We start from the raw sequence: 25,069 nt of genomic DNA, 5'->3' as shown, positions 1-25,069 counted from the left end.
CAGCTGCTGAACTCGCCACTTTTAACTTAAAGGGGACCTATTATGCAAAATGCACTTTTGTACGTCTTTCAGTGTTTCCCATACATTGATTTATTTTCACAATTAAATATCATCTGCCACAAATGGATCTCATAAAAAAAAATCTATATATTATTATTATAAATAATTTTTTTTTTTTTGGTAGTCTATAATGGATAGTGAGGTGGGCTGATGATCGGAAGGTTGCAAGTTCAAATCCTGCCTGGAACACCACTACTAGTGTGCCCTTGAGTAAGGCACTTAGCCCTTGGTTACTCCAGGGAGAATGTCCCTGTAATTGGTCATTGTAAGTCGCTTTGGAATAAGGCGTCTGCTAAATGCCTAAATTGTAAATGATATTTTTGGGAGAATAAACCCCATAGATCCTCAACTCCGGTGTGTTTCACTCATTAACAACGCAACACAGAGCAACAAGATCGTAGTCTACAGCAGCCATGAACTCAAATGTATTATCTTATTTGAGGGGGGGGTGGATGCATGGACCACCCGAATAGGTTAAGGGGCCTTTGGCTNCCACCCCCCCCTCAAATAAGATAATACATGCGTGTTCATGGCTACTGTAGACAACGATCTTGTTGCTCTGTGTTGCGTTGTTAATGAGTGAAACACACCGGAGTTGAGGATCCGTGGGGTTTATTCTCCCAAAAATATCATTTACAATTTACAATTCAGGCATTTAGCAGACCCCTTATTCCAGAGCGACTTACAATGACCAATTACAGGGACATTCTCCCTGGAGTAACCGAGATGGTAATAGTGGTGTTCCAGGCAGGATTTGAACTTACAACCTTCCGATCATCAGCCCACCTCACTATCCATTNATGAGCCGCTTAGTACCATTTAGTACCAATCGCGTTCACACCGGAATAAGTTCCCTGAGGGAAGATTACACAAATGAGCCGCTGACGTCACTTCGTCTTGAAGACGAAGTGACGTCAGCGGCTCATTTGTGTAATCTTCCCTCAGGGAACTTATTCCGGTGTGAACGCGATTGGTACTAAATGGTACTAAGCGGCTCATGTTACTACTCTCTCTCCTCTCAATAAGTGATCGGGGGCGTCACTCCCCAGTTTAACCAATCACTTCGCTCTATTCTCACAAGCCTATCATAGCGCTCCGCTAAACCTCTTAAATCTGCTCTCCCCTCCGACAGCTGTCATTTAAGGTCCAACGCAACCCTCCTCCACCCCTTTTCACCTCCTGTCCCTCTGAATCCAGGGTCAAGCCAAGCCACTCCTCTTCAGACCGACCCCAACTATCCATTCACCACCACCAGTGTGTAGACCCCGGGGGATTTCATCGGATCGGTTCTCCCCTCCCGAATGATACTCCTGCACAACGGGGCCTAATCGCCAAAACTCCACTACATTAATTTGTGTATTCCGAGCAATAAATATGTATTCTTACATCAAATCCATCTCTCCTGATTGAATTTATAATACCATGAAGTTGTGGCAGTGATTGGTGCATAAAGACATGTTTTCAATACTAGGATGAACATAATCACCCCTCAGTAACTTGGAAAATGCGACATATTACAAATGTGTAAGATGCCAAAATCTCTGATCAGACCCAAGTTGATGTTGTTCTAACATATGGCTCATGCAAATCTCTAAGGCAATGTTTTAACACATTTAACATCACACTATGTCTTTGAGCTCAGGAGGAGTCTGGGAACCGGGCCATTAGATCATTAAACACTTACGATCTTGGATTTCGACTGAACGCGATATACACACAATCCTTCCATGATGCAAGGTCTGTATTCTGTGGAGGCTGCGAGAGGCCGCGCTGACGGTGATGACAGCATGATTAATGCCCGCCTCCGTTCCCACTCACACACTAACTTCACACAGAGAGTCAAAGTGGGTTGAAGAAAAGCTGAAGAAAACTTCCTGCTGCGCCGACAGAAAATAGACTGTGTTCATCTGGAGATAAGACGCTGTTTGATGAGATACAGTTTGACATCAGCATGAAGATTCAGTTTACTTTTCTACAGAGGCTTGGCTAACTTCAAGGCTGTTTCTGTGATGATCAATGCTTTACAAAACCTGCTTTATAGGCCTATAATGTATACTTATAAAGTGGTTTAATGAGCTTTTCCAGACATTCCTCTCAATCAGCTTATTTACTACTACATTTTATGTTCTATACCATACCTTTAAAGGGGACCTATTATGCAAAATGCACTTTTTCATGTCTTTTATACATAAACATGTGTCCCCTCTGTGGAAAGAGATTCTGAAAGTTTCAGGAAAAAATATTCGATTTTGGCCACCTTGTGATGTCATAACGTTTTTTTGGCTTGTGTGACCATTAGCCAATCATCAGCCAAGGTAACCTCCCCCCCCCACATTATCTCCTGAATCTCCTCCTAGAGCACCATTGTGTTCTTCTTAACAAAATCTCTCTCAGAGGGGCGTGGGGAGTGGCTATTTTCATCTAAAGTAACAGACGGAGAATCAGCACTTTTGAAACAGGGCTGAAACAGAGGGGATTATGGGTAATGCTGCAATGATCTGTTTGGTGTTTGGAGCCAAACACTTCAGAGACATGTTTTATATATATCTGAGACCTATAATATATTGATGAAAAACGGTATAATAGGGGACCTTTAATGATTGATTCCTGAGCTTCAAGTGGTTCCTGTTTTTAGTTTTGTGTTGAAATCGGTTGCAGATTTGTGAAATGTCCTGATTGTCATTTCATTTTTGACTTTTTTTAGCATCGTCTTTCATAGTTTGTCTGAGGGACATGCAGACATCAGAGGTGAAAAATGTATCCTGTGCAAAATCACATAAGACAAGCAAAAACAGGAGAATGAATGTAAAAAAGTTCTTATATTCTTAATGACTATACCTCTAACTCAATTCAATATGTAATACAATAGGTGGCAGAATAACCGCCCCCCCCCCCTTCAGAAAAGTTGGTATTTGTGCAAAACATTGATTTTATTATGATGTGATTCTGCAGACTTTTAAACAAACATATCATCCTAACTGTGCTGCAGATATCTTGCCCTGACTTGCATCCAAACTTTTCTTTGAGCTTTAATTAGTTAAAATAGGCCCAGACATGCAACGTGCGTCACCGAAAATAAATGTACTTTGTGGCTGATTCATCCTTCGACATTTAAATAAAATCACTGAAGAGATGCATTGATTTGAACTCCTTCTGAAACCACCTTTGTTCCCCTCACCACCTTCATTAATCTTCCATGCAGTCTATAAAGGAGCCTGTGTGGAGACTGAAGAGGTTGGTACATCAGAGTAAAAGGAAACTGGGGTTGGCACGACGGTTCGATGCCAGCCTCTGCCAATACAAGCTATCAGGCCACATAGTCCAAACCCTTGACAAACTGCTGCAGACTGCCAGAGCATCTCCTCACTGCCAAGGCTTATGGCAAACCTGAGCATCCCTTAATGGTTACCAAAGATTAAAAAGGCACGTCTGTGTTTTTCTTTCTCCATTTATACATTTTATGTGATCATGATATATGAAAACCTATAAAAAATGTGTCAGCAACACACCTTATAGACCCATCCAAAGTTCACAAATGAAAAATGTTTTTATCATCGGAAATGGGTTTTCCCCCATGCTTTACAACATATCGTTAATTATGTTACAATGTGAGCATTTTGTCCTGGATATTTTTACATTATCTGTTCATAATATATGTCACATGTTAAAGACCCTTCATTTGTAATTCATTGAAATGTCCTCCCCTGGCATTGAAGTATAAGAAATTAAACTTGTATTGCTCTGTACAAATACACCCATTCTAATGTATGATATAGTTGCCTTATTTAATGTATCACTCATAGGGACATTTCAATCTCAACAATCACAGTGAGGCCTCTGATTGATTTCTGTTTTTCATGTCGTGCAGCTCACACAAAGAGTTTGTCAAAGCAAGTCAAGCAGTATGGCTTCCCTTGCTGCTCCTTGAAGATGCCTTGGCTGAGCTGCCGCAGACAGAAGGCGCACACAAAGTGCTCGGGGTGGAACTTGCGCTCCAGAGCGGAGATGCAGCGGCCCGTGATGGGCTCCCCGCAGCTCCCGCACAGCGTGCCCTGTCGGGAGTGGAAGTGCTGCGAGCAGAGGGGGCGGCCGCCCAGCTCCATGAAGCAGCCGTCAGTGAAGGGCTTCAGACAGTCCTGGGTACAAGAGCAGAGGAGAGACGTTAGGAAGAGATGTGGAGGAGAAAGAGAGACAGATTTTTTATTATAGTGTAAAATCTGGATAATTAACCCGTTAAAACGTCTCCCATGGACTCCTTTATTTACTTCAGGCACATAATGACATCACTATGTAAATCTAACGCTTCTATTGGCCAGCGCTTCAACACATTGTAGGTGATAGGCTAAGGGGTTGGACATCTCTAAGCGGTTGACCAATCACCACAGAGCCGGCCAGATAACCAATCAGAGCAGACTGGGCTCTGGTTTCAGACAGAGGGTGAAAAGAGGTGCTGCAGCTCAGGCAGTATGAGAAAAATAAAGAGCTTTTTGAACATTAAAGCAGGTAAACATGTCACAGTAGAGACACTACATTAAAATATAATCCTGAAAATTAGCATTATAGGGCCCCTAAAAAGGCAAGCACGGTGAGTGGAATGCTAAATGACCTTAGATTTGTTCTCAACGGCTGCAGATATAGCATTCCCAAGCTAGCCTGCTAAACATAAATTGAGAAAATCGAAGAACAAGGATGTCATTAAAATAATGATAATGTTATTTTTATAGCTTTGTGCGTTCACGGGCTGCTTCTTGGCCACAGGTATGATGAATAACTGCGTTTTCCTTGGTTGGCTAATAAGGGAAGCTTTGAATGTAATTCATTTTGATTAGACCCTGCTCACAATTGTACAATCATGCAATTATAATGTCACTCCTACACACGTGAAGTTAATCTTCATGTGATGGATTAACTCCATCATAAGTGTCTGTCAGTCCTCTGTCATTTTTACAGTCTGGTGAAATGAATGAAAAACAAATGAAGATACTTCTGATCCTAATCTATACGGCATGCTTTGTAAAATGGTCATCAGTAATGTAAAGTACAGCTTCATGCTCTGCAAAATCACTGACATGCATCTTCAATAAGTAATGAAGAGAAATTAAAACAGTGTTACAGATGTTTCTGTTCATAATCCATCAATGCTTACAGATATAATACTAGCAAGTTAATGTTTAGCAGGTTACATTTATCCACGTAAATGTGTAAATATATAAAATTGTGATCATTACCACTCAACACACTTTACATCTGAGGCCGAAAGGAACATTATGAGTATTTAATGCAACAGCCATGCATCTAAAGAGGCTAAAAACTGTTATATGATTTAATGTGGCTGGTGTGTCTCCAGCTCATCCATTAGAGTCGTGGAAGGTACAACTTGTCTGGTCATTATTTACCCTTACTTACAACATAAACTAAACGTGTCTACAGGGGGGATGATGCCTATGGTTTCTCTTGGCGGATAGTTTGACATGTCATAGCAGTAAAAGCACAGGTGTAACTCTTCACATTAGCCTTGGCTATGTTCTATTTACACCTGAAAGCAAGCCATGAGAGAGAGCCAGAATGCACAACACCAGCTCTGGCACAGAAACGCCTGAATTAATCATTAATGACTTTAGTAACACCTGTTTTTAACAAATCCAAGCGCAAATCCAATGTGAGAAATGTCAGTGTTTCTATAGCTGGGTGCAGGTACAACTGAAGACATGTTTGATCATTTTAGAAAATGTTTATACATTTGAATAGAGTTGTTTGTCTCATATAACACACAACCTCTCTGATGTGCATAACACTGCCTGTAAATATAGAACTTTGTGAAATACACACTCGTGCAATATACCCTCGTTCAATTTACACTTTATTTTAGTTTTTGTAAACATTACCAGCTACTTCAATATTTTATATGGTCAATCTAAAAAAGAAAAAAATACTGCTACCTTTTTTTTTTACCATGGTGTTTTTTATCTGTAATTTTGTTTTACTAATTGTGTTTTTATAATTAATAACGCGTGCCTACTTTTCTTTATGTAATATGTAAGTCCACCCGCATATACTGTTGCTGTTTTAATGCATTTATCATTTTATTCTGATCATTATAAATGGAGTTTGGATGACAATATCAATGCAGTCTGCAAAAAAAGCTTATCGACGAGCACGAAGAAATGGGGCGAAGCCTGCGAGCTAGTTCAGGCAGTCAACTCGAGCACCAATGATACATTACCACGTGAGGCACCTCGTCCCTCTCACAACCAACCAAACACATTCTCCTAAACATGCCGCTCTATTGAAGCTGCCAGGTCTTCCTGCCTCTGCCTCGCTCTGCTGCTGCTGCTGTATTAACTTGCTATTGCTGCGTTCATGTCCCTGCTGCTGTGTTTCACGTTGCTGCTGCTCGCCTGCCCCACCACCACCCCAGCTCCACCCCAGCTTNNNNAACTACTTTGAATTTATTTGTAATTACTGGAATGTGGTTGGATTGTTTTCCGAGACGCAAGGGAACCCTAACATGTATTTATCCCATGCATCAAGAAAACCCATAACATTCATCTGTTTGCAACTTATACATATCAATACTCCAATCACTTGTATATAGACTATTCTGCACTATTTCTATTCTATTCTATTTGATTTGATTTGCTTGCACTCTTTTATTGTGTTGCACTGTTGGAGGAGCCTGTGACCTAAGATCGTCATGACTACAGTGTAGCTATAAATGAGAAGCAAAGCCTTGAATCTTGAACTGTGCAGGCGATACTTTAAAGATGCTTCTTTTGGCTCACCCTCTCGTGCAGAAACACCAGCGCCTGCAGGAGGTCGTAGATGCCGGCGCAGACCTCCTCCGGCGACAGGCTGTCCAGCAGCAGCTCCAGCGGCTGCACCCGCTCCGTCACCAGGTGGATGCCCCCCCCGTCCTGCACCGAGCACGACAGGAAGCGCAGCAGACACGGGTGCCTCAAGGTCTTCAAGTGCTGCAGGAAATGAAAAGTATTTAGTTTCTTCCTGTAAAAAGTGAGAGTCATGCAGCTGAAGGGAAAATCCAAGAGTAGGAAGTGATTAGGCCGCCTGAGAGCACAAACCACTACTTAGCAATTAAAATAAGAACGACTGCAGTGCTGGCAAATGATTCATTTGGTGACAATTGTTTCATGGAAAATGTCTGTCCTGATAATGCAAGTTTCTCCTGAGTGAACAGAATGTTGGCAATGACTTTAGCAATCAGGTTTGAAATCAGCTATATCCAAATCCTGGTTACGTTCGCAGGCGGCTGCTAGATCTGCTTCACTCACCAGTCCAATAAACAATGATAATCTTTGTAGTGGATGGTAGATTGCAATAGTGTAAGATGCACAAGTCCAATTATTCAATGTTTTCCTGTGAGACCTGCACTTGAAAACAGCAAGGTGGTAGAAGTTCTGAACCATACTTTGATGTTTCGTTTTTGCATCTTTACCTAAGATGTTGTCGAAATGTTATGTTATTTTTTTAATAAATAAGTGACATAAAGGAAGATCTTGGGTAGATAATGAACTGAAATCCCTTAGCTGAAATGTAATCAGGTTTGAAATTAAACACTACTACAATGCTTGCTTACAAGGTATTTAGTCAATTTAGATGTATTGTAAATCTTAAAATGATATTGTGGCCGTGCGCTGGGCACTAATTACCAACAAAAATAACTAGGGATGCTCCGATCGCCAATTTTGGGGCCGATCGATCGCCAGAATCAGTATCGGCCAATACCGATCGCCGATCCGATCGAGTGGGCGGGGCCTATGAGGATCTTCCATTTAAAGTGATGTTTAAAACTCAGTTAATGGGGCTCATTCACTGGCGCTTCCACAAACAACAACCAACATAATTATTACATTCAAATGAAGTACATTATTCAAGTTTACATTAACTTTGGATAATAACACGGGAGAAATGAAGTGCTCTCTCTCTCTCTCTCTCTCCCTCCTGACAGCCTGTCAGTATCTCATGCAGCTCGCTGATCCAGTAATGAGTGACCCGACAGTGAAGAATAAATATATGTATAACTAGTTTAGCTAGTTCCAGAGGTAGATCAAATAGCTAAGTGTGTTAGGTCTAACTCTTAGTGTGTGTTGCTCACCTGTCCGTCACAGCGGGTGGAGCTGCAGGATTTCTGCTTCACACGTTGCATACCGCTATTTTACTGTCTTTTTCGGACACCTTAAAATACTGCCAGACTGGTGAAGCCATTTTGGCGAGCTTGTTTTGCCGCGCACAGAGAAAAGTGTCACGTATTTTACGTCATCATTTTACGTCATGCGATCGGCATTTTTAGAGAGCACCGATCGATCGGCAGAGAGTGAGTATCGGCGGCCGATCGATCGGTGCATCCCTAAAAATAACTATATTAAAGTACTTGCAATCTACTTATTATCTTTCTTAATGTACTTTATTTAATTTCATATTACATTACATGTTAGACGCTTTTATCCAAAGCGAATTACATACTCAATACTGTGGACAATCCCCACAGGAGCAATTTGACACAACGACATGCTGACTGCAGTGGGGTTTGAACCTGTGACCATCTGATCCCCCATACCAAGGCTCTATCCACTGCGCCACACGCCTCATATTCTGTTATTGTACATATCATATTCTATTTACATGTATATAGACTTCTTGCAGTATTTGTTATTTGGTATTTTATTATATATGTTGCATTGTTGGAGGAGCTCAGGTCAGAAGAATTTCATTGCCATTTCTACACTGTAGCTTATGTGCATATGACAATCAAACCTTTGCATCTTGATTCTACTCTTAGCATACTGTTGTAGTGCAGCCCCAGCAGTGTGACGGCGTACCAGGATGAGGCTCCAGGATAACTACCTTTGCCACTTTGTTGACTTTGTCCTCATTGCCACGCTTGTAAACAAACACGGAAGCAGGCTTCCCATCCTGGAGCATGGCAGAGTACATGGTGAGTCCGGAGGGGAGGGTCAGCAGCGGCTCCTCCAGGACGCAGCCCCGCGCCGCGCTGCTCTCCGCACCCATCGCCAGACCTGGAGGGCAGAGGGGGGGGGCAGAGGGACGTTAAACACTCAAGAGGTGGAAGAAGTACTCAGATCATATACTTGAGTAAAAGTAGAACTACCAGAGTGTAGGAATACTCTGTTACAGGTAAAAGCTCTGTATTCAAAGGGTTACTTGTTTTTCATCAATATATAACAGATCATTGCAGCATTACCCATAATCCCCTCTGTTTCAGACCTGTTTCCAAAGTGCTGATTCTCTGTCTGTTACTTTAGATGAAAATAAGGAGCCCCTCCCCACGCCCCTCTGAGAGATATTTGGTGCTCTAGGTAGGAGGAGATTCAGCTGATAAGCCAGAAAATCGTTATAAAGGGGCAAAAATCTGATCATGTCATTTTCAGGCAGGTTTTTTTTTATATAAATGGATCAGGACAAAAAGTGAGCAAATCTTTTTTCCTGAAACTTTCAGAATCTCTTTCCACAGAGGGGACACATGTTGATACAAAAGGTGGATTTGGCACAATAGGTGACCATTAAGTAAAAGTAGAACAGTATCAGCATCAAAATATCTTTAAAGAACCAAAAGTAAAAGTTCTCATTATGCAGATTGGCACATTTCAGAATAATATATATGATGTGTTTTATAATTATTGATCATCAAAATGTTATCAAAGCTGGCAAAGGTGCAGCTAGTTTCAATGACTCTGTATACTGCAGGGTAGCTTGTGGATTTACTCCAGGTAACTAAAGTCTTATTAAGTGTTGATTATATTTCCTTTAATTCATCAAAATCTATGTACATAATGTACCTCTGAATTGTAGTAGGGTAGAAGTACACATAAGCAAATTTGACTTTAATAGTAAATGTCCTTAGTTACTTCACACCACTGCTCCAGCCCAACGCCACATGTGACACTACAAGGTTGTAAGTCGTTAAACATTGCAAATATAAATGCTTATTATAAAGTGACCTCACCTGGTTGCTGTTTATCTGTATGTTCCTCTGTAGGTAGGAGAAAAAGAGTTAGCTAATGTTGTCAGTTGACTAGCTGGCTAACCTCAGAGCTACGTTAGCCAGCTCGTCATCGCTATGCGTGTCTGTAACCCTTCCGCCTGCAAACAATCATGCTAATGGAGGCTTAGCGCACAATTAAGCCAGCGATTTGACAAAATTATCGAACTGTTCGCAAGGAAAAACGCAAAAAACGTTGCTGTTTTACTTCTGGACGAACCAACGGTGCTAACGTGGAGAGAAGCTGTAAACACGGACTCTTCCGGTATAGGAGGAAACCATGGAGCAGGGGACGAGGTGACTTTAAAATATTTTAGAAACTAGTCACTAAGGCGTATTTGGAAACATATGTTCGGTATATGAAAGACTGATATCACTAAGGATTTCAATATCATAATAGCCAGTTTAATTCTACCTTTTAAAATAAAAACAGAACTGTACCAAATCCCCCTCCGCTAAAAGCTAATGGTTGCAACCAAAGTGGTGTGAGATACGCGTGGATAGTGACTGAAATGGAAATAGTCAGAATAAATCTCAAAGATGAGTCTGTGGTCTGTTTTGGGAACTTGTTGTTGGGGTCACCACCAGTATCACACAATCAGGGAGTTCATTATGAATACTGGAATACAAACAAGCTATGTGGAATGACAAGTCAGTTTATTTATGTAGCAGATTAAAACTAGGCCAAATGGGTTAGAATCTGCCTTAAGAAAATACACAATTACACAAATAAAGGGCAACGTAGAGACAAAAACAATATGAGGTATGAACAAATATGAAGTTACAGGTGTCAATTCTTCCATGGAGCCATGAACTTCATGATGTGATTAGAGGGGACCTTTTATTAAATTATTATTCTGCTTTAAGTATGATTTATAATTTTTTGTAGTGGTAAATGGGGTTGAGCTACATTTATTGTTAAATGGTTATTTGTATAGCCAGATCCTATAATGAAAGACTTTAAGTTACATTATAATATAAGCTATTAAAGCTACCGGAAATGTTAAAATCTCATACACATAAAGTTGTTGAACAAATTGTATAATAAATACTTAATTAATATCAGTTGAATAATAGAATATGCACTGTACTGAGAAAGCACCATATATTGTATTTCTACTTTTTGTCTATTTTTATGTTACTATATTTTTACTTTATTGCATTTTGTTTTTATTCTAGGTTCATGTAACAACTTTTAAATGCCTTTGTGTTAAAACAAATAATATATATATACAGATACCTTTCATTACTTACTTAGTGGAGATCATGTCCCCATATGTTTATGTACATACGGTCATACACATTAATATAAATATTATACAAAAAACATAATCAATGAATGTAATGGTTGAATAAGACTTAAACACGTAAAAAAAAATCTCAATTTCAGAAATGTTTCTTGATTTCCTCTTTTCAAGGAAACGGCAACATCTGATACTGATCAAGATAGGTCTCACTTCAGTAACACACAAAATACATTTTAGTCAGAGGAAGTGATGGTTTTTACCAGATGAGATTCTGAGACAGTTACCGTAGTAACTAACCAGCAGCACAAATACACACACGTTCACTCTGAAGAAGTGAGAGCAGCAGACGACATGGACGAGCTCGGTAAGGAACTGTCATTCATCTTTAACGCAACTGATCATCCACAAAATTATCCGAACACAGATTATTAGATATACATACATTAGTATCATTCTAAAACATTGAGTGCTATGATTTACAACTGTATAAAGGAGAAGGGAAATAAATAATTGAACATACAATAAGATGAAAGTGCTTAACAGGATGTGTTCTGGGGCTACCAAGAACAAAGTACACAATATACTGTACTTTATAAAAGTAGTCCAGATTGTCATTTGAATAACTCTGTGTCTTGGTTCTGTTTTTCACAATGGTTTGTAATAACCATCGTGATATTTATTGTTAAATGTTTAAATATACACATTGGTCTTGCAACATAATCTGCATCTTACTTTAAACGATTTTTCTTCTTGCACTACTTTGATTTAATAGTTGTATTGTTTTATGTAACTATGTTGCAATGTTGGAGGAGCTTGGGTATTACAATTTGTATTGCCATTTCTACACTGTAGCTACTGTGCATATGACAATAAAGCCTTTGAATCTTGAAATATGATGCTATTTCTTGCCAGGACTATCTCAAAAAGAGTGTTATTGAGAGATAACGTTTAAACAACTAAATCAAGGAAAACAGTGGGCTTTACTGATTATCAAAACACACACGTTTTGAAAAGTCTTTCATCTGAAAATAGATTTGACGATGTGCATATTTTGTGGAGACACAGGTGGAAGAAATGTTAAAGACAATTGTACTAAAAGATTAACATTAATACCTTTTTTTAAACTGCTGTGTTGTGTACTTCGCCACACATATCTTCTCACTTTTACTTTAATGTGTGGGTTAACACTGTGTGAAGGAGAGTTGATTTGGGGTTATATTTTTCTACCAGCGTATTGCAACATAATCAAGGTTTCACTTCTGCAACACTTTGTGCATCACTTCCTGAGGAAGCTGACTTGCATGAAGCAACCGCAAGAATATCCACCAGCACCTTTATCTGTACATCAATAAGCGGTTCTTTCTTCACAGGAAATATTTCACCCCAGACTAATTATTCACGTCGTTTTAGTTAGTAGTTAACTAGAAAGCTCAATTCATGTGTTTTAGTGGGTGAATACCGTTAAAGTATTCTTAAGGATGCTATGAATTTATGTTTGGAATATTTATGGCCTGTATCGTGCCACAGATTTGCTGTTGGAGGAGCTGGCTCTGAACCCAGGGGGTCTGCAGAGTGTCAGTGAGAACAGGAGCAAAGACACAGCTGCTGCAGAGGTGAAGAAAAAACCACACCAATACAAACTACACTGTATAATAACTATAATTATCACCTTTCTTGGTTGTAGTCAAACCTGTCATTTAATCTCAATCAACTGTACTCTATGATCATTTGTAATATTGGTACTTTAATCACAGATTTACGGTGTCTTTTGGTTGTTTGTCCACAGGTGCCAGCTGCAGTTGATTCAGCATCAACCAAAAAAGGAAAAGTCTGCTCAAATGTTTACAGGTGAAGCGAAGGCTTGTGCAAACTCTGAATAGGAAACAGGAAATTACTGAAAGGTGTTATAATTACAAGGTCTCTTTTCGACTTGTCTAAAGCCTCTTAACATGTACACAGTTATCTGTCTACTTTAAACTAAATTTGAATGCAACAAATCTTTTCAACCACAATCTTTGACATATCTCACGCCAGACAGTTTACAAATGGCCTCAGATTTCCCATGTGAAAACCTCAACATTGCTTTTGTGTGGAAATTCATTATGTGAATATCATTTGTTGCCCTTAAATCCAACTTAAAATTAATGTAAAATATCACCCCACAATTAGTTTACAAAACAGTTTTCCCTCAAAAGGATTTTGTACATTAATCATGGGGTATATGGTGTTCTTTCAGGTACATTTAATAAATAATCTTATTTGCTCCTATGTGGGCTTCAGTGACCTGCCTGTTCCTGTGGCTGCTTCCTCGACCCCCGACTCCCCCACTAAAGAACTGGATGCTATCCTGCAGGACATGCTGGGTCTGGGACAAGAGGTCAGTGCAGCGTCTGCAAAAAGCATATCTCAGAATGAGTTAAATGTGTCATCATTCATCTTTTTTTGGCACATTAAAGGTCACCTATTATGCAAAATCCACTTTGTCATATATTTCATACATAAACATGTGTCCCCTCTGTGGAAAGAGATTCTGAAAGTTTCAGGAAAAAAGATTCTCTCTCTTTTTGTCCTGATCCATTTATATAAAAACCTGTCTGAAAATGAGCTGATCAGATTTTGGCCACTTTATGATGTCATAACGAGTTTTTTGTCTTGTGTAACCATTAGCCATTCAGCAAACAAGGTAACCCCCCCCCACACACACACACACACGCACACACACCTTATCACCTGAATCTCCTCCTAGAGAACCATTGTGTTCTTTTTAACCAAATATCTCTCAGAGGGGCGTGGGGAGGGGCTCCTTATTTTCATCTAAAGTAACAGACAGAGAATCAGACCTATAATATATTGATAAAAAAAAGTATAATAGGGGACCTTTAAATAATAATTCAAGCAACCGTTTCTTCTATATTCCATATAACATGCTGAAACATGAGTGAAGTGAACCAGTTCTAACAACAGATGGCAGCATTGTACCAATCTCAGCACTGCCTTAAGTAATAGAAATGTAATATAGGAGTGTTGATAACTTTATACAGTCTATGGTTGATAAGCAATAACTTCAAAACAATACATGTATCAAATGCTAGACATAATAGATGTGTGTGCTAATTTGTATCATCTTTCAGGATCCAGAGTCTTCAACGACCCCACCACCTCTGACACAAAAACTGTCCGTGAGAAAGAAAACGGAATCTGGGCAGCAGGAGAAGAAGAAGAAGAAGGAGAGCAGCAGCAGCAGAGCAGCGTCAGACGCTAACGCTTCGACCTCCAGCAGGAAGACAGACACAATAGATGAGCTGCTCGGAGGGCTGAGCTCCGACCTGGAGAAGATCGGCGTGCGCACCGTAGCCAAGGGCCACTGTGCGTCCTGCAACAAGAACATTGTTGGAAAGGTACAATTATAAGCATTGAAATCTATGTATTGTTAATTAAAATAGGCCCCATTCTGCTTTTTGGTATTTTCCCTTTCCAGTAGTAAGGTAAGGTAAGATACGTTTATTTATATAGCACATTTTCCGACACAGAGGCAATTCAAAGTGAAGATCATTAAGAAGACAAAAGAAAGGAACACAATACATAAAAATAATGGAATAACAGATTCATAAAAAACATGCATAAAACAGATACATAATAGATTGAAAACAAGTGTGTTCTTTGGGTTGTGTGCTTGTAAATCCCCCCCCCCAAAAAAAAAAATCCATTGAGCTAACCAATCAGATCAGTCTGGGCTCTGGTTTCAGACAGAGGGTGAGAATATGTCCTGCAGTATGAGAAAAATAAAGACCTTTTTGAACATTAAAGCATGTAAACGTGTTACAGTAGAGGCACAACATACACATAACAATTAACATTATAGGGCTGCTTTAACATAAAGGGTGCAGTCATCCTTATACATGCAAATTCTTGATAGTAATTAATTTAAAAAAACCGTATTTGCTTGTGTTCCTTCATTTTATTTACCTTGTGTAGATGATCACGGCGCTGGGTGAAGTGTGGCACCCTGAGCACTTTGTGTGTGTGGCGTGTAACACAGAGCTCAGCACCACAAGCTTCTTTGAGAGGGAGGGGCAGCCATACTGCGACAAAGATTACCATCAGCTGTTCTCCCCACGCTGCGCCTACTGCAAGGGGCCCATTGTGAAGGTGAGGAAGCTTCATATCCAGTTTTTGTTGACCATGACATTTGATTGGATTTGATTAGATTTATTTCGAATGTGTAAAACAATAATACAAAAATGTAACATGAGAATTAGTATACAATACAAAATTAAGCAGTGTCAAATTGATATACAAACCTTTTACTCATTCTAAATGATGTATAAACAAATTATCTACTTAATTACACATCCGAAAAGGGGTGGGAAGAAGTTTTAATCACTTATAATTATTAAACACTTATTTAATCCCACCCCTTCTCCCAAAAACTAAATTATTAACATATACCGTATATATTTCTTTTTTTCTTAAAGAAATACATTGGTTATTGAAAAACAAACATACATAAAACAACAAACAAATAAACATTGCAAAAGTGTTTTTTTAAGATATTCAGAACATATTCAATTTAATGCCTTTGTTTTCTGATTCTTATTTGTGCTGTCGTACTAAATCAATTTATTATCTCTATATGATTGGGTGATGACATACAATAGCATGTTGTTAATTTTCCTAGACAAATCCCACTTGTCAGCTAAATAACGAAAACATAAAACCATATTGGGATTCAGCCTTCGGGCTTAAGCTGCAGTCTAAAGTCATTCATCAGAAACTAATGCAACTTCTCCAATAATTTGCTTCGTGTGGTGCAGAATCCACTTTGTTGTGTTCCCCTCACATCCGATCGTATGAGACTTACAAATCCTTAAAGGAAGTAAAGCTGTAATATTTCTCCATCTGTCTGCTTCTCCAGAACATCCTGACAGCTCTGGACCAGACTTGGCACCCCGACCACTTCTTCTGCACACACTGCGGAGGCCTGTTTGGACCCGACGGTGAGACGTTCATTTCTTTCCCACTGGAAACCACGACTTCAGCAAACATTTGGAAATCATTTCAGGCATGTTCGCTCAGAATGAATCTCATGTGCCTCGTACCTGTCGCTAGGTTTCCTAGAAAAGGACGGGAAGCCGTATTGTTGCAAGGACTTCTACAACCTCTTCGCTCCAAAGTGCTCCGGCTGTGGGGAATCAGTGAGGGAAAACTACCTGACTGCAGCCAATGGCACCTGGCATCCAGAGTGCTTCGTCTGCGCAGTGAGCCTCCTACCTCAGACCACACACACACACACACACACACACACACACACACACACACACACACACACACACACACACACACACACACACACACACACACACACACACACACACACACGCCTGGGAATAAATGAGAAAGATACCCACACAGTTGCTTTATTTGCAACATTTTGACCACAAGGCTGATGCAAACCGTATGCCTGATGAATACGTTGCGGTTGAAATGATGCAAATAAATCAAGGAAACCATATTCCTTTGTGTGGGTATCTCTTACATTCTCCTCAAACCTACTTCTGTGTGCAGCATCTGGTGGAAAACGGTTCAGCTTGCAGCTTTGAGCAATTGTTGAACATAGAATGCTCTCAGCAGAGACGATCTGACATGAGGTAGCAACTCTTTATGTTTTATGACCCCTAAAGAAGATCATTCAATGACTGAAAATACAATGACCGTAAACCTGAACATGAAATGTATTGCTCTTAAAGCTTACCAATCAGAATGACATAAATACAACTCAGATTAACGACATTACATTCAGACATAGACATCCAACGATGACTACCATACCCAATTATTACTGTGTCTCACCAGCAGCACAGAAACTANATTCAAGTGTTACCATTTAGTGCAATAGTAGCTACAGAACATGTACTGTGGAAAAGTTTGTGTGTCTGAAACGCTATGTGATACAGTACAGTTTACACAGCACAGTACATGTTCTGTAGCTACTATTGCACTAAATGGTAACACTTGAATACGTTATGCAAATATGCAACTTGTTTGTTGAAATGTTAATAAATGGGAGCTTCCTCAAACAGCCCTCTCTTTCCCGACAATCCCCTCTGTGCACGAACCCTTACATATGGTAATTAAACATTAAAACACCTGCGGCTTATAGTCCAGTGCGGCTTATATATGTACACATCATTCAATTTAGCTGCTGCGGCTTATATTCAGGTGCGCCTTATAGTCCGAAAATTACGGTAATTGGAATATTGATATGTATAAGTTTCAAACAGATGAATGTTATGGGTTTTCTTGATGCATGGGATAAATACATGTTAGGGTTCCCTTGCGTCTCGGAAAACAATCCAACCACATTCCAGTAATTACAAATAAATTCAAAGTAGTTCCAAAGTAGTTTTTCTCGACCCGCAGGGCAAGTCGAGCCACAACAACGTCTGCATTTCATCTGTGTTCGTCAGTGAGGACGGTCACTGGACACTGGGCATGATGGAGACTGTCTGCAAGTTCTCTGAAGCAACACCTGAGGTAAGACACCGAATAAAGAGACAGAGTTTATCCAAGATGCCTCTGTTGTGTGTGTATATATATATATATATATATATATTTGTTTTGCTTCACCAAGGTCAGATTTGTGAGTGACTATCATTTGAATTTGTTTTCTTCTTCTCAGTTTCTCTCAAGCATTCAGAATGTGAGAGAGGCCAGCTGGGTTCCTCCAGAAGAAAAGGTATGCGATTTAAACTATATGGATCTAAAAATGGAAGAACCGTCCATTTTTGTTTTGTTTACAAGTTCTCATGAAGCATGTTGTCTCCAGGTTGAGGGCTTCAAAATGATGCCGGATAAAAACGCTCACTCTCGAGACTGTTACTCTTTTGGAATGATGTTGGAGACCCTCGTCTCTCTCCTGAATGGCTATGGTGAGCAGAGAGAGAAGGTCATAATGTAGCTTGTTGCCCCTTTAGCTCAGTATGCTCTAACAACAGGTTAACCCTTCTCTTTCCTCGCTTGTTCCAGTGTCCCAGGAGCTGTCTGACAGTCTGAAGCAGACCCTGCAGGTGGGCCTGCTGAACTCTGACCCCTTGTCTCGACCCCCACTCAGCTCCCTGCTGACTCATGACTTTTTCAGGTTAGTGTGGTTATGTTTGCTTTTGCTTTCCCTTCACTACCTACTCAGAAATAATTGTTCTCAAACACATTTTCTTCTCTGAATAGGAATGACTTCCTGGACGTGAGGAACTTCCTGAAGAGCCTGACCTTGAAGACGGAAGAGGAGAAGAACGAGTTCTTTAAGTGAGGATCTGGTGTTGGTTTCCACACATCCTTTTCAGTGTGCTATTTGGTCATGAGTGCTTTGTGTTCATGCAGACAGAGTACCAGTATCTCATTTAGTTTTCCAAGCCAGCCCACTCAACTTTGTGTCTTCTAGTTAGTTATATATTGGTCAATTGGATATGGTAGGTTAATACAATTGGAAAGTTAAAATACTGTTTCTTATACGTCCCCTCAATTCAATAATGTATCATTTAAACTATGCTCTTTTGACCCGAGGAAACCTTTAACATGCTCACTGTGTGTTGTTTCCTCAGGTTTCTTCTCGACCGGGTCCAGAGTCTGTCTGAGGAGCTGATAGCTACGCGTCTTGTCCCCAAACTCCTCAACTCTCTAGTTTTTGCTGAACCCATGGCGGTCAAAAGCTTCCTGCCTCATCTGCTAAAGCCAAAGAAGGGTAAGATGGGCTTTTAACGAAACACTTTCTGCTACTGCTAACAATACTTTAGTTCCCTACCAAGGAGAAAGAATCATTCTGTCAGGCAAAATGACGCATGTGCTAATGCTCTTTCTACGTTTCCTCTGTGCCACAGACTCCAGTGGCGGCGGTGGTCACGATGATGAATGCCTGCTCTCTGTGCCCCTGTACCGTAAACATGTGGTTCCTCAGCTGCTCAAGCTCTTCAAGGTCAACGAGGAACACGTCCGGATCGTGTTGCTGGCTCACATCCACATCTACGCCGAGTTCTTCTGCCAAGATGAGCTCAAAACCCACATCCTACCTCAGGTACAGAGCTGACATGGAACCACAATCTTTAACCTTGATATCAGTGAGCAGCACTGAGCTACATTTAAAGGAACCATTTGACACTTTGGGAAATGCTTGTGTGCTTTTTTTGTAATACCACTCTCGTGTGTTAGCATTACTTCAGAGTTGAACTAGGAAGAGCTTAGCTTAGCATACAAACTGAAGCAGGTGGAAACGGCAAGCCTGGGCTGTTTTTAAATTAAGTGTTAAACTATTACTTCAATAATTACTAGGGCCGGGACTCGATTAAAAAAATTTATCTAATTAATTACAGACTTTGTAATTAATTAATCGCATTTTTAATCACATATAAATATTTGACCTGAGAACAGTGAGAAGCAATTTTTTTCACATGGATTTTAGTATACCATTGAATAATGACTGAATACATAAGCTTAAGCAACAAAACATTGTTTATTTTTATCAAGGAGGTTCTTAACCAAGACCAACAGAAAAGTGCAATTTTTGCCATAAAGTGTAGCAATAGCATATTTAGGANTGAGCAGCACTGAGCTACATTTAAAGGAATCATTTGACACTTTGGGAAATGCTTGTGTGCTTTTTTTGTAATACCTACTCGTGTGTTAGCATTACTTCAGAGTTGAACTAAGAAGAGCTTAGCTTAGCATACAAACTGAAGCAGGTGGAAACAGCAAGCCTGGGCTGTTTTAAATTAAGTGTTCAACTATTACTCCAATAATTACATATAGGTTAAGATGTTTAAGAAAAGACTAAGAATGTCAGCAGGTTTTACATTTGAGGTTGCACAAAAATCTCATTTTGCAATCCTCTCATAGTTTAACTTTTGTGTTGCTTGTTGCAGGTTTTGTTAGGAATGAGGGACACCAATGACTCGCTGGTTGCCATGACGCTGCAGAGTCTGGCGGTGTTGGTGCCGTTGCTCGGAGCTCAAGTGGTGGTCGGCGGAGAGAGGACGAAGGTCTTTAAACGCACCACACCCAACTTCACCAGGTCCACAGAGGTCACCCCTGAGAGTGAGTCAATCTGTTTTAGTAGAGAGCATATGACTGGATACATGAGATTTGGATTATACTTCTTAGGTTGTGTTGAAGTTGTTTAAGGGATGTTCTGATATAGTTTGACTTTATTTCATCAAGAATCAGCTCAGTTAGTGTGTTCACAGAAATATTTCTTCAAGAATTCAAGTCAACAATGTGAGAGTAACACGTACACAATGATCATTTTATGGTTTAAGTGTTCCTTTAAGAACAGTTTGCCGTATCAAACAACAACACCATATTAGGTTTGTGAGAGAAAGCACGTTTATACATAATGAAACAATTTGTGAGGCCTTTTTTGAGTCGGATGGGAGATTTGTGTTCATTTGAGCTGAAGCTTATATAAATTCAAATACAAATATTTAATGAATTGTAAAACCATCAGTTAACCAGTACAGAGAGAGTCCAACTGAAATACTTGTTTGACTACAGGAGAAACTCGTGCAGGAGTTCTTTAGAAAGGTGTCGCTGCTTTTGTCCGTCACACACTGAAGGAACAGGTTTTTCTGGAATGAACCAGTCTGGATTTGTATAATCAAATATCACTGGTGCAATAAACATTTGCTTAACATTTAATCTTCCTCTCCCTGTATTCCTCAGCCTCTCCTGTCCATATATTCGGAGGCTTCCACCCTCAGCTGGCCCAGCCTTCAAAAGTCTTGAATCTGTTCCCCAGACCAACAGGGACTGAAGGCCCGGTGCTCGGGCACATCGGTAACTTAAAGGCTTGTGTGGAGACTCCAAGAAGTTACCCTCTGCCTCCCAAATCAGGTAAATGAATACATTAAGAGGACATATTATACTCATTCCCGGTTCTTATTTGTATTTTGTGTGTCTAATGTGACATGTTTCTATGCTATTTAAAGGGAACCTATCATACAAAATGCAATTTTTGATTTATTTTATACATAAATATGTGTCCCCGGTGTGTCAGGGAACTCACGAAATGTCAGAAAACAATATCTTCCCTCTTTTACTCCGTACCCAAATCTCTAAAAACAGGGGTACAACGGAACTGATCCAGATTTGCGTCCGATATGACGTAATATCTGAAATGTGGACCCACGGCCCTATGAGAAACGTTGCTATCAGAAACAATGCCCGACTGTTTTGGACGTAATATGGTCTTTGTTTACATTAGCATCGCTAACACTCTCCTTTAACTCCTCAGGTGACTTTCTTTTATTTGAAGATTGTTTTTTGCCCGGCGCTTGGCCGGTTACCGCTGGTATTAAAAACATTTTTGGCGAATGGTTAGGTGGCGCGATAGTCTGTAGTTATACTGGAGAGGGCATGTGGAAATAAAAAAAGGAACTCACCTTGTGGTATAACCGGCAAGAGAAAAAGCATTTGAGCTCCAAACTCTTTAAGAAATAATCCTTGATGTGGTTTGGAACATGATGGTGTTTAATCACGGCAGCATAACTGAACCTGCAGTTCTCCAACAGGCCTGAAATCGAGGGATATGAGGGGCGTCTAAAATGCATGATCTGTTTGGTATTTTGAGCAAAACACATCATAGACATGTTTTTGATATATTTTGATATATCTGAGAGACCCATAATATATGCCTAAAGATAGCATGAGAGCAGACCTTTAAATCATCCGTTCCTGTTTCTGAATCTTTTTCTCTTCGCTGTGCTCCAGACGTCAGCAGACAGATGTCTCTACCTTTGAACGGCTTTCATCAGGAAGCCGAGGTGGAGTCCTTCAGCCCGGAGAAGGCTGTCAGACTGAGAGAAGGTCCAGTGGAGGACTGGCCCAACTGGAGCGACCCTGAGGAGAGTGAGGGCAGGGGGGGGCAGTCGGTCCAGATCCACATCCAAGCCTCTGAGAGAGAGGATCCCGTCAGCAGCAGACTGCCGCTCTCAGCCGCGGAGCAGGAGCCGTGGGATGACTTTGAGGACACTGAAGCCACCTCAGATCTGTCTCCCACAGCTCCTTTATCAGTCACCCTAACACCACCCAGAGGGGCCCCTACCACAGCCGTACTACACTCTCCTGAAACACTGATTGTGGCTCAATCCAAACCCTTCAAACTGACCGCAGCCCAGCGACCATCCACACAGAGCAAGACCTCCTTGGACGAAGGCTGGGCTCAAGAGGAGACAGACTTGGAGTTATCACACCGACCGAAGCATCGAGCGCCAAAGAAGAGCCGTGGGGGGGGGGGTCTGGGGGAGGAGTTCACCATTAAAGTGAAGAAAAAGGAGCAGCCTGACCCGGAGCTGGACCTGTTTGCAGACATGGTGCCGGACATCCAGCTGTCCTCTGCTGCCTCTCCAGAAATCACCTCATTTCTGCAGGACTCAATCATCGACACGGTCACACTCACTGCCAAGTTCGCTGTTGCCGACCTGACGGAGGTGAGTGTGTGTGATGTTTGTTGTTGTTGTTGATTGTATCAGGTTTCTAAAGAATGACATACAAAAGGCTGAAAGGCTGTTTTTTTTTTACTAAAACATGTTTTTTATATTTTTTTTATATATCTGAGACCTCTGCTATTGGTTAAAAATAGCATGATAGGTGACTTTTAAAAACCACACCATAAACACAGGGTTAGGAAAACGTATGTATATGTTGCACATTAGAGTATACAGGTCTGTATACTGTGTTTTAATTTGTTTAGTTGCTGGCCCTTAGTTAATTAAAAATACAATTCATAAGTGTTATGTTATTAGACTACACTTTGTTACTGTGTTTTAAAAGGTGCTTTGTACAAACGTTTTGCAACCCATATTTGTGGAACTAGACTGAAGGCAGCTTGATGTGTAAAAAAGGTGAACAGTAATGACATAGAAACAAATGCAGCGAACCATGAACTGATAATGGAATATACAATGGTGTACTCTGCTCTGTGTCCTGGTAGTGATTGCATAGCCAATGAAGCATTAGAGCTTTCCTGTCATTTACCTGCCTTTCAATGATTGTTCTCCTTTTTCTCTCTCAGACGGAAGCAGAAGGCTGGGGAGACGGAGAGGACGACGATGACCTGAACTGGGAGGAGAGCGTCTGGTGAGGACGCTTCCTGTCGTCTGGAGCAAAGACTTGACCACTTTAAAACTCTAATCTTGAAAGCTGCTCCAGTTCTGTTTGAACAGCATGATGCAGTCACGGCTGAGACTCTTTTATGGCCCATCCTGTTTTTGGTCCTGGACGTTTATCATCAGTCTGTTCATTCAGATAACCATTTGAACTGGAAGCTCATCACACTGAGCTGGACTTTTGAAGCCATCTTTTTATTGTTTGAGTTAAAAGAGGATCTGAATCAGAGGTCTTTTTTTTTTTTGGACCACTTTTTCTTTAGTGCCAACTTCTTTACTGGCATGAAAATCAAAATATACTTTTTGGCAAACAGTACTCGGCCAAAATGTGCCCGGTTTGATTTACAAAAGGCTTGCACTTTGAATGAATGTGGAACAGAAATTACGTAATTTATTAGCTCTTTGGTGAAGTAAAGATTTTACTGTATCATATGACCCTGTTCTGTTTTCTAAGACTTTGTATAGATGTATCATTAAGTAGGAATATTATAAGTAGTCAGACAACATGGGTATTCAATAGACTCCTGTTTGACTAAGTGCTAAATAAATACAAGTGAACAATTATCTGTAATCAAACCAGTTTAATCAAAAAAACAACCGGTTTAAAAGCTGAGACTTCACAGCAGCAGAGAAAGGGGTTCACAGACTGTGTTTAAATAGTTTTTCTATATATGAAGTAAATACATCTGGGGCTAGCTTGTGTGTGTGGCTGTTCTGATGTGTGTGAGGACGGTCTGGAGCTCCTGCAGTCTGGACTCCAGCCAGGGTGGAGGTGCTGGAGGAGAGGTGCGTTCTGTGAGAGCCTGCAGAGCTTTCAGAGCGCTCTCAGCGGTGGTGACGTAGCGGCTGAACTCCTCCTCTGCACAAAACTCCTGCCGAGCTCTCTTTGGACATGGCTGAGAGAGAGGAGGAACGACATGCATCCATTTATGAATCTAATTCTCACAACATGATTTAGTTTGACATGAATCGAGGCAGGATCGCTTGTACAGATGAAATGGTGACTTGCTGAGCAGGACGTTATGTAATAATCTGAGAAGTATTTTGCTAAATAAAAATACTATTTTACTTGTGTTATTCTAAGGAACGTTTGTACTGAGCTACGAGGACTACCGTCATTTTCGTACTATAAGCCGCAGGTGTTTTAATGTTTAATTACCATATGTAAGGGTTCGTGCACAGAGGGGATTGTCGGGAAAGAGATGGCTGTTTGAGGAAGCTCCCATTTATTAACATTTCAACAAACAAGTTGCATAACGTATTCAAGTGTTACCATTTAGTGCAATAGTAGCTACAGAACATGTACCACATAGCGTTTCAGACACACAAACTTTTCAACTTTCAAACTTAAACGGTGCGCTCCCAGTGCACGTACCGGCAGTGATCTACAGCAGTGGTTTTCAACCAGTGGTACGGGGACAAACTGTCTCGCTCTCGTAATGTCTGTCTGTCTTGCTCTCGTTCTGTCTCTCGTACCACTCTTGGTTCCACTTTTACTTTTGCGCGCTACCTGTCTCACTCTTTTCCGGCCTCCAGCTTTTCCTGCTGGAGCCCGCCGCTTAAAGGTGGGGGGCGCGGACCGGCCATAGAGC

General features: G+C 40.6%; 4 protein-coding genes across 4 annotated transcripts in view; 2 read left to right on the top strand and 2 right to left on the bottom strand.

Moving 5' to 3' along the window:
• Positions 1 to 6,728: 6,728 nt before the first annotated feature.
• On the bottom strand, positions 6,729 to 10,330 carry LOC104956565 (protein-associating with the carboxyl-terminal domain of ezrin-like). The gene is made up of 3 exons (XM_010784064.1): positions 10,043 to 10,330; positions 8,923 to 9,095; positions 6,729 to 7,031 (listed from the first exon to the last, which is right to left on the bottom strand). Exons 2-3 carry the CDS (start codon positions 9,085 to 9,087, stop codon positions 6,819 to 6,821), a joined length of 378 nt encoding a protein of 125 aa, XP_010782366.1. The 5' UTR covers positions 9,088 to 9,095; positions 10,043 to 10,330; the 3' UTR covers positions 6,729 to 6,818.
• Positions 10,331 to 11,603: 1,273 nt separating this feature from the next.
• LOC104956564 (leupaxin-like) lies at positions 11,604 to 16,619 on the top strand (the record flags this gene model as incomplete). Its single annotated transcript, XM_010784063.1, has 8 exons — positions 11,604 to 11,689; positions 12,853 to 12,938; positions 13,112 to 13,173; positions 13,606 to 13,702; positions 14,457 to 14,723; positions 15,301 to 15,474; positions 16,241 to 16,322; positions 16,435 to 16,619. Coding segments are annotated over exons 1-8 (966 nt in total), but the record flags the coding sequence as incomplete, so codon positions are not given.
• A 1,087-nt stretch (positions 16,620 to 17,706) lies between these two features.
• On the top strand, positions 17,707 to 24,549 carry scyl3 (SCY1-like, kinase-like 3; the record flags this gene model as incomplete). The annotated part of the gene is made up of 11 exons (XM_010784062.1): positions 17,707 to 17,859; positions 18,005 to 18,061; positions 18,152 to 18,254; positions 18,352 to 18,463; positions 18,550 to 18,627; positions 18,924 to 19,063; positions 19,200 to 19,393; positions 20,238 to 20,409; positions 21,034 to 21,204; positions 22,081 to 22,799; positions 23,384 to 24,549. Coding segments are annotated over 11 exons (1,968 nt in total), but the record flags the coding sequence as incomplete, so codon positions are not given.
• LOC104956569 (uncharacterized protein C1orf112 homolog) overlaps positions 24,044 to 25,069 on the bottom strand; it is a 10,125-nt gene continuing 9,099 nt past the window's right edge. Inside the window, exon 9 of the mRNA XM_010784069.1 lies at positions 24,044 to 24,373. Coding sequence (XP_010782371.1) covers positions 24,170 to 24,373 — 204 coding nt within the window. The 3' untranslated portion in view covers positions 24,044 to 24,169. The remainder of the gene's footprint in view (positions 24,374 to 25,069) is intronic.

This window comes from Notothenia coriiceps, unplaced genomic scaffold (genome assembly GCF_000735185.1).
Source record: "Notothenia coriiceps isolate Sejong01 unplaced genomic scaffold, NC01 NC01_scaffold00026100, whole genome shotgun sequence".
Lineage (NCBI taxonomy): Eukaryota > Metazoa > Chordata > Actinopteri > Perciformes > Nototheniidae > Notothenia > Notothenia coriiceps.
This window is presented reverse-complemented; position numbering and strand designations above follow the sequence as displayed.